General features: G+C 36.1%; 1 protein-coding gene across 1 annotated transcript in view; it reads left to right on the plus strand.

The window, feature by feature from the left end:
• Positions 1-2,384: 2,384 nt before the first annotated feature.
• LOC119578706 (leucine-rich PPR motif-containing protein, mitochondrial-like) overlaps positions 2,385-10,000 on the plus strand; it is a gene marked incomplete at its 5' end in the record, with an annotated part of 13,648 nt that continues 6,032 nt past the window's right edge. The window contains 14 exon segments of the mRNA XM_037926285.1: positions 2,385-2,545; positions 2,740-2,862; positions 3,125-3,282; positions 3,447-3,556; positions 3,812-4,043; positions 4,413-4,604; positions 4,937-5,150; positions 5,919-6,137; positions 6,369-6,497; positions 7,094-7,239; positions 7,846-8,007; positions 8,342-8,482; positions 9,265-9,460; positions 9,698-9,911. Of these exon segments, the coding sequence (XP_037782213.1) occupies positions 2,385-2,545; positions 2,740-2,862; positions 3,125-3,282; positions 3,447-3,556; positions 3,812-4,043; positions 4,413-4,604; positions 4,937-5,150; positions 5,919-6,137; positions 6,369-6,497; positions 7,094-7,239; positions 7,846-8,007; positions 8,342-8,482; positions 9,265-9,460; positions 9,698-9,911 (2,397 nt within the window).

Genomic DNA, 10,000 nt, shown 5'->3' on the forward strand with positions numbered 1-10,000 from the left:
TACTGGCAGAACACTTCTCAGTAGACACTGAGAGCGACAGTCTCCAGAGACAAAATCCCAAAACCAAGCTATCGTGCGAACCCAAAATTCCAAACCTTACCTTTCCTGCCTTCGATTTATTCCCTAGACAGAGAGCAAGCCCCTTATACCCCCCCTTTATTAGCGCTTTGTGCCACCCTATAGAAAACGTGACATTGAGACTCTGGCTGTGAAAGGGTGTTGTGGACTTGGTCTCAAAGCAGTGACATGCAAAGGATATTTTAATTTTGTGGTACATAGGAGGTTGCATGCAATTGTACCTGTGTTTATTACTCTATTTCTTGTACACTATCAGATGGCATTGTGCATTTCGCTCTGTCCCTGTGTGGCATTCATGGTAACATTAACCTGAGATGCTAATAATGCATAATAATATTTACAAGTGGACTCTTAAGTATTAGTCTCGTCCAGCTTTGAACGGTTATAGTGACAATCTTGCAGTTAGTGCTGCTGAGAGTGACGCACAGAGATAGAGAGAAATGAAAACTGCATCTTATAGAGCTGAGAAATAGAGTATTAAACAACAAAGATACTGCTGTAGAGGCCTCATATTTACCACAAAATTATGAAAATATCCTCTGTATATCACCGCTCGGAGACATCCTCACACAGCCAGAGTTCTTAATGTCACATTTTCTGTAAGGTGGCATGAACTGTTAATAAAGGAGGGTGCAGGGGGGCTTTCTCCCCCTTTCTAGAGAATGAATAGAAGGTAGGAAAGGTCAGGTTTGGATTTTGGGTTGGTATGAAAACCTTGGTTTTGGGACTTCGTCTCTGGTGGGTGCGTCACTCTCAGTAACAAATACGGGATAACTGTCCAGAACAGACTTGCATTGTGCAGTGAAAAACAGTGGTATTGGTTTGAAGGACCGCCCATGATACCACTAGTAGGTTTGAAAAAGGAAAGCCGTCCTTCTCACTCCACAAATTTATGGTTGTTAGTCGAAATACAAAGTTCTAGCTTGTACATTCTGGTAAAATACACCTCCCATCATGTGGCACTATTCTTGATTACTGTCAGGAGCACTTTTTCAAACAAATATGTATTTGTTGCTGTTTACAGACAAGTACGTAGTGCGCTTTTTCAAATATGTAGTTACGGTTTTTTTGATCTTGACTTATTTGTGTGATGATCTATGCTCACTTAAAAAATACATAAAATGAAATAAGATTAAATGAATTAAAAAGGTAATTTTTTTTATAATGATAGTTAAGTTTACACAGAATAGTTACATCATCAGATTTATGTTCATGTGATGAGAAGTAATCTGATGATCATTTCCATTGTAAATATAGCAAACAAACTTAAGATGTAGCAGGGGAGGTAATTACAGGATGAAACTAGCTGAAGTAGGCTAAATGTAGGACAAAAATGCATAAAAGCACATCAGAAAGCATTAAAAATTAGTTAATGAATCTCAATAAGTTAGTTAATGAATTTCAGTTAATTTCAGAAATTACTTCATGAATTTCAATAAAGGCAGACATGTCCGGCCTTATTGAAAATGTACCGGTTGACAAATCAACTTTCAAAAAACTACAAGCATCCACTCAATCTTTCGATAAAATCTACAGACATTCACACTACAAAAAGACCCTATCCAGGCATTCTCCCCCCTCGACCCCTGTAGTGGATATGGCCTACTACAGACCCCACCTGCCCCCTAGCCAGGCAGCTAATCATTTTCACAAGAGCATAGTAATACGTGAACTACTTGACGGATCACTGTACTGAGTTATGTGGTCAAAACAGTATTTGTCCCTGGAATGTGAAAGTTGATCTAAATTCTCTGTTATGTATTTCTTTGATTTTGGTTTGCACAGTAAATGCCATAGATGATTTTTTTTTTTGGGCGGGGGGGGCACAGTTTGGCATGAAAACCTTGGTGTTATTCACAAAAATTATGCCAAGAGAAATAATGATAATAATGATGGCAAAAATCATGTAAGGGAAAAGGGTTTTAGTATATTAGGTTTACTATTCATGTACAAGTATAACATGTATGGTTTTTCCTGGGGAGCAGAAAGAAAAGAGGAAGTAAAGTTCATGAAGTTATTTTTGCATACTATAAATTTATTCAATAATTTTTACTTCCTTTGTGTATATGTTGGCTACTGTTCTTCTCTCATTCTTGACAGTGTATATAGTTATTTGATGCCCATGGTACCTTTCTCTAGTCTGAATGTACCCATTTGTGTGAAAAATTGCAAGGTATAACTCATAAGTAAACAAACAAAAGATGGTGCCTGAAACAAAAATAATGATAAATAAGCATGCTGTCTGCTTCATAACATGATTGATGAAAATCTCCCCAAAGTAGTTGTAATATTTGTATTTTTTTCAGATCCTTTGCCACCCAGAAACCTCTTGAAAATGCCACAGCAGGACAAGCTGCCACACCTGGTCTGGACAAAGCACTGTACCGTATTGACACAGACATCAGGAGAACAGGACGCATTTCCAAGAAAGACATTGAGGAAATATATGGAGAAATGAAATCCCTTAGTAAGTTCTCTTTGTTCTGAATTTTACTTGTTGTTGAATATAGTTTGTAACAGACCAATATTTTTTATAGGAAAAAATGTATCATTGCCATGAACATGTAAAAATATTTGTGTAGCTATATTGTAGAAGATGTAGCTGCAGCAATGCAGAGTAATGCTTTCTATCCTTCATTGATGAAATTATTCAATCCACAGAGTGTGCAACAAGTACACAAAGTTTACTCCTGATCCGATGCTGTGGCAGTCTTGTACCTGAGGAGTTGCCTGAAGTGCGAACCAAGTTAGTGCAAGACATCTGGGGAACACTTCACCAACTTAGTAAGTTATTTTTCTCTCTCTCTCTCTCTCTGATTACAGTCATTATAGATATTATAAGTTTGCTATATCAGTGATAGATTTTCATAGCATAGATATCAGCATTGTAAGGACATATCCTTATAGGTGATCCTTATAGGTTTCCAGGAATGGTAGTCTCACCTGTATTGCTTCAGTGTGTATATTTGCAAGATAACCCTCGGTATATCCTCGTAGTGCAGAGTTTTTCTTAAGAATAACATTAAGTAATTCATATATTCTACAGGCATCCCACTAGACATCAGCCACTACAATGCTCTTCTTCGGGTATACTTGGAGAATGAGCACAAGTTTTCTCCAACAGAATTTCTTTCCATGCTTGAGCAAAATGGTATTGAACCAAACAGAGTGACATATCAGCGCCTCATATCAAGATACTGTCAGGTGAATGTTTTTCATTTAAAATCATATTGGTGAATTAACCATGAATGGTTACAACAGTAATTAGTATCATATTTAACGGTGATGACAATTGTTTTGATATGACCCATTTCAGAAAGGAGGTAGAATTATTTGCCCCAATAACAGTGACAATTTCTCTCTTACAGGAAGGGGACATTGATGGTGCTAGCAAGATCCTTGAATTTATGAAAGAAAAAGAGTTACCAGTGAGTGAGAGTGTTTTCAATGCTCTAATTATGGGACATTCCAGGGCCAAGTAAGAAAATTCTCTTCATCAGTTCATTAGGGAAAGTCTATTCTGAATAGTACTACTATTTAAACTGTGGATGAAGAATAACTTGTTATTGAATTTACACTTTTTTGCCCATGAAAGAAGTATTCTTTATATGTAATGAATAGTATTACTCAGAGTCTTTTCTCTCTCTCTCTTTGTAGCAGTGAACTGATATTAAGCAGACATTCGGAGAGTCTAAGACTTGACCTTATTACCTTTATTATCTTCTATCTTTAGTGACATGGACAGTGCCCGAGGTGTTTTGGGTGTGATGCAAGGGGCTGGTCTGGAGCCCAGCTCAGAGACGTACACAGTGCTCCTGGTGGGCTTAGCGGAACATGGGGACATGGAAGGGATCAAGGCCACGCTGGCAGAGTGCGGAGCAGCTGACATTGTCCTTCATGACAGGGAGCTTATGGAGGTTATTTATGCACTGGCAGTAAAGGGTCATGATGCATCTGTGACAGAGGTGTGTTATATATTTCTTTCTTTCTTTTTTTAGTGGGGGGGGGGGGAATTTGGAGGCATTAATAAAAAAAATGTATGAGACATTATACATGGTGGAGAGATTGATAGTTTTAGATTTATATATAAATTTTGGTGTGAATATATATATATATATATATATATATATATATTATATATATATTATATATATATATATATATATATATATATATATATATATATATATATATATATATAGGTAAACATAATTAGATGTATAATTATATATAGTAGTTTTATTAATCTTGTTGGTATTCACATGCTCATTTATGCTTTTCTTGAGATAAGACCTATAGCATTCTTCCTATAATTGTCTCTGGTGAAATTTCAGATGGCAGAGAAGCTGCAGAAGTTGTCTGGTTACCACCAGGACACAATGAACCTGATTTACAGGTTGCTGAATGCAGGATGCGATAAGGCTGCTTATGAGATGTTTCGTACTATGAGCGTCCCTCAGAACGAAGAGGGAGAGATAGCTCCAGTTGGCACCTTCTTCATCAAACATCTTGTGAAATCTAATATGGTAAAAACTTGGTGACATATAGTAGAGGGTAGATTAAAGTATTTCTTTTCATATACAGCTTTGTAAAAAAGCAAAATATCTCTGACATAATATTGAGTGAGTGACTAAAAAGATGAAAAATTAATGGTTTCTTTGATAGACATCTTGATTGTTTCTGATGTGGATTGTTGATTAGGTATAGATTTGTGTTATTATTATTGTTATTATTATAATTCTCCTCTCTACTCCACTTACTAGCACTGATGCTAATTCTGTAACCATACAGCATATCAGTTATGATAGATTACAATGAACTGGAATCAGGAATTAATTCTTTTCATGCATATTTCCAGCCTGTATCCAAAATTGTGAGTTACTGCCAAGAGTTCAAAAAGGAAGGGCTCAACATGTACGCACTGGAAAGAGCTCTCGAAGCTACCCTGAACAATGGGAAGCCCGATGCAGCGCTTGCCCTGATGAGGGTGATGAGGGAGGATGGGTCACCCTTAAGGGCACATTACTTCTGGCCCATCATTGTGCATTACAGCAAACTCAAGCAGAAAGACAGTGAGTTTGAATGTATTTGTGCTCTTTTCTGTCTTCATCTCTTTCTCATTATATACTTTTAACCCACTGGTACCAGGTAATAGAACAGTCCACTGTATTTTTGTTTTGTAAATTTTGTTTACACACATGGCTCCACAAGCACTTAGTCATCTAATGGGCAACTAATAGGCCTACCTGGCCTTACCTGACTGGTTTTTATTAATATTATTATTGATATTGGGACTATTATGATCATATTGTCAGTAATAATAGTAGAAGGAAGTAAATGATTAAAAGTCTTTTTGAAAATCAAGGAAATGGGTAAATAAGTGAGATCAGATTAGGGCTAGTAATTGACTCCTTGGTAACTAAGCTCTTGTAGAGCCATTTATGTGTAAGCAAAATTAATAACTAAAGTCACAGTTGATATAACATGTATCTTTTCCATCAGTGAATTAATTTTTTTTTTTTTTTTTTTTTTTTCTTTCTTTCTTTCTTTCTTTCTTTCTTTCTTTCTTTCTTTCTTTCTTTCTTTCTTTCTTTCTTTCTTTCTTTCTTTCTTTCTTTCTTTCTTTCTTTCTTTCTTTCTTTCTTTTAAACATCTCTTAACCTAAGTATTTTTCTTGCTTCTCTGCCTAACAGTTAGATAGATAGATAGGTAGGTAAATAGATATATAGATATAGATATATCAATCCCATGAATTGAGTTTATATCTCTCATAATAGTACTGGTAATATGAAATGTGGTTATTCATTTTTATATTATTAATACCATTATTTTTTTTCCAGTGATTTATAACACAGTGAAGGAGATGATCTCACTGGAGGTGCCCTTAACCTTAGAAACTTTCAAGGACTATGTGATTCCTGGAACCATTGACAAGGAGATAGACCATGAGGCTCTGATCTCTGCCCTGAAGGACTGCGGCATGTCTGTCCCAGCCGTCATCAACAGCTGCATTGCTTACCACCTTGACAGTAGTGACATAGTGGCAGCTGCTGATTTGCGTGAGTACCTGTGTGTAACCGTTCTGTAGGGTGGCAAGGATTTGCTATTTTTGTATGTGTGTCATTATCAGTATTGTTGTTACTATTATTAAGTGTTTTTGAAGCTGCAGAACTAGTTATCTGAGGTTTAGGTGCCTTTAGTAGCAGATAATTATTTACTTATTACAAGTTTAGAAAATCCATAGCATTAGATCCATAAAAATTTCATATCTCTTTCTCTTTTTATTATAGTATCCAGATACAGAACAAGAATCACCCCAGTTTTGCGTAGGGAGTTGGCAACTTCCTTTATCAAGACCGAAGAAGCTGTTGCAACAGCCAGTGTCCTCGGCCAGATGGTCGTTAACAACCAGGAAACAGGTAATAGCTCATTGTTAATCCCTAAAGACCACAGTTTCTTGTCCTAGCTTGCCCTAACCACAAAAAGCACAAAATGTTCAATTTCAGCAAAGAAAATTTTCAATTTAGTATGTTTTTAGTGTTTAAAATTACACACCAAAAAATGTATATCACATAGCTATTTGATAGTGAAGCATCAGAGGGGAAAAAAAAGTTATCACTGCCTTAGAAAATGGAGCAAAAGAGAGAGTTCAGGAATATAGGAAATGGTGGTGGTACTTGGAATAAGAGTTCTTATTTCGTAATTGTTTCTTTGGTTGTCACTGAAAACAAACCTGATAAATGAGCCTGCTAGCAATAAAACCAGTGAAAAATATTTATGTGCATATATAGTTAAAAGATAAAGAAAAAAAGGAGACAGCTCTATGATAGATAATATTACAACTTATGTTTTATTTTTAAATTAAGTTTTTGGCAATAGTTTTAGCTATTCAGATTACTGTGAAAACCATTTTCTGAATATTAAAGAGAAAAGGGAGGATAAAATGTATAATTGTCCCTTGAAATGTGGAAAGGGATTGCATGGCTACAGGAATTCATTACCCCATTTTCAGCAGCTGGAGAAGCAGACGTTGAAGGAGATACTGTGGAAAGCAAACCCAGGGCCAAGGAACCTCAGGATGTGGCAGGGATGTTCCTTTTGGATGTTATGTTCTTCTCCCGGAACACACAGGTGGCTGAAAGATTGGAGAAATTGCTCCAGGTAAATTCGGGGTCTCACTGTGCTAAGGTTGTGAGTTTATATATTTAGATATATGGATAGGTGAATAGATGCAAGTGACCATATGTCTTTTATGTTGAACAAGTTTCATTCCATTAATCCCTAAAATGGTTCAGTGTGTGAATAGCCCCACAACTTAAAAAAAAGGAAATAAGAACTCAAAACATTGTAATGTAGAAAACATTCACCCCATTTCTGTTTTATTTGAATATTTTTTGTGCATAGCGTATCATATATACTAGTTTCTTTGGCTTAGTTCAGCTCTATAGAGCCTGAAATTTCCTTATCACAAATGTTATAAGCCTGGTTGAGCTGGCAGTTGCACAATATTTTTTCTGATGCAAACAAGACTGTGTTTGCAGTGAGGAAATTATTCTTTATTATTTCTTTATAATTCAAGATTTACATTGACTTCAACTGGTAGATTCCCTTATTGCCTCTGAACAACAGCTTTATATAGTCCTTAAGGGGTAAACGCAACTTTTGAACTGAGACAATAGATACATTTTGCTGTAATACTGATAGTTCATTCTTGTTTTAACCATATTTAGTAAAAGCATCCTCAGCATTTTCTTTCCTATCTGGCAGGCTATGGAAAGTAGGGGAATAAGCATCAGCAGTACCTGTGCGTCAGACATCCAAGCTCGTCTTGGTGAAAATGCAACCAGCACTATCACTAGTCTGTTAGAACGACTCTCATCGGGAGACCTTACACTCCAGCCACTTTCAAGAGAAAGTCAAGGTCCCATGGTAGGTTTTGTTGATGGTGTTGACCAGGAAATGTAAATGTTTTGGGAAGGGAATTGACTTACTACTACTACTACTACTACTACTACTACTACTACTACTACTACTTTTTTTTTTTTTTTTTTTTTTTTTTTTTTTTTTTTGTTGTGGTGTATGTGTGGGGGGTCAATGTTCTTGTGACATTAGCTAAAACTTTCCCTCTGTTATAGCAGATGAACTGTATCTTTATATCTAACTTGACAAATTTTCTTTTTGGTTTAATCATATTCTTTCATGATTATGGAATATATTCAAGAAGACTGACTGAATCTCTACTTATCTGAAATTTCTTCAACAGAATGCGCAGAGCATAACAGAATTGGAACGCCGCTTGACTGAAATGCAGATCAAAAACTTGCCAGTGACCCCAATACTTAGCCAGCTGCTGATCTCATATGCACGTAATAAGCATGTGGAAAAGGCAGAGGAAGTGAAGAGGGTAAGAACAGAAACGAGGTGCAGAATTTTATTTTTATTTTTTTCAAGTTAAAAGAATAGAGTACTGCTAGTTAAATAAATCAGTAAGTAAAAGAAGAAAAAGAAAATTTGGATTCATATTTATGCATACACACATATGAACCTAACCTGTTGTTATTTTTCTTATTTGTTTACATACCTACATATAGCAAAAATTCAGGTTAGGTGAATTTAAGAATTAATGGGAATATTTGGTTGATGTACCTACATATTTTGTTAATATTTACCTGTAAACACTGCCCTAACAAGAACAATCTATTCAAATGCCAAATGCTGAATTGAGGTACTCAAAGGTTGAATAACGGCATGATTGAGTTAATAGGTGCACCAAATGGCCAGCAAAGGGACACCATGGTCATTGTATACGCTCACCAGAAGTAGTCCATTGCCGATAACACTTGCTCACGTCATGTACTGCTCATTCAGTGGTGTGAGTAGGAACATTGACCAATCACTGACTAATGACAGTCAATAATGTAACCAATCAAAGCTGGCATAATGTCATGTGCACAGCACCACCAATGTACCAAATTCTTTTAGACAATACTGAACTTAGGTCTGTGTTGACACAGGGATTGACTTTCAAGATATGAATGATGGCAATTTGCAGTGGTGGGATAGATGATAGTAGAGGGGTGAGTGTATGTGTATATGCATATACATACATATAGATATATATAATGATGATGATACTAATAATAGTGATAATTGTTATAATAATGTTCTTTTCATTTTTTAACCCAGAAACTTGAGGCAGAGGAGTTTGTCTTTGGTATAGGCCAGTCAGTCCTCCTCATTGACATGTATGTAAGTACAGACAGGCTGGATGATGCCCTGAGGGAACTAGTAGAGATGCAAAAGAGAAACCCTGATGTGAAACTGACACCCTTAAAAGTGATGAAGATGGCACAACTGATGCTGAAAGAAGGGAAAACTGATGGTGAGATTTATATATATTTATCTATTTACGATGAATTTATTTGGTAGCTTGAAGTATTATGTAAGTTTTGTGATATAAGTGACCACACCCCTTGTACAGTCTACACTATATATAAACTGAATAAAAAAAAAAAAAAAAAAAAAAAAATAAAAAAGATACCAAGGTACCTTATATATAAAGTCTACACTACATATAAGTTGAATAAAATGTGCAGCTGACCACACATTTTTTTTCTAGATGCCATAAAGCTGATAGAAGACCATGCTTCCGAAGATGTGGACGAGAGTCAGGACCTGGTTGTCAGTAATGCCTGCTGGCGAATGGTCAACGTTGCGGCAGAAAAGGGCGACCTCTCATCAGTCAGACGCCTCTTGGATGTTGTGCTTGAGAAGCGGATTGTTGCTCCCACTTCTACTATCCTTGGACCTCTTATAAAGGCACATCTTGTGAAGTAAGTGAATTTTGTGCTTGGAGAGTGGAAGTTAATGTCTTTGAGGATGTTCCAAGTAGTCTTTTAAAAGCACTAGTAGAATATTTGGT

This window comes from Penaeus monodon, chromosome 11, assembly GCF_015228065.2.
Source record: "Penaeus monodon isolate SGIC_2016 chromosome 11, NSTDA_Pmon_1, whole genome shotgun sequence".
NCBI classification, from domain to species: Eukaryota; Metazoa; Arthropoda; class Malacostraca; order Decapoda; family Penaeidae; genus Penaeus; species Penaeus monodon.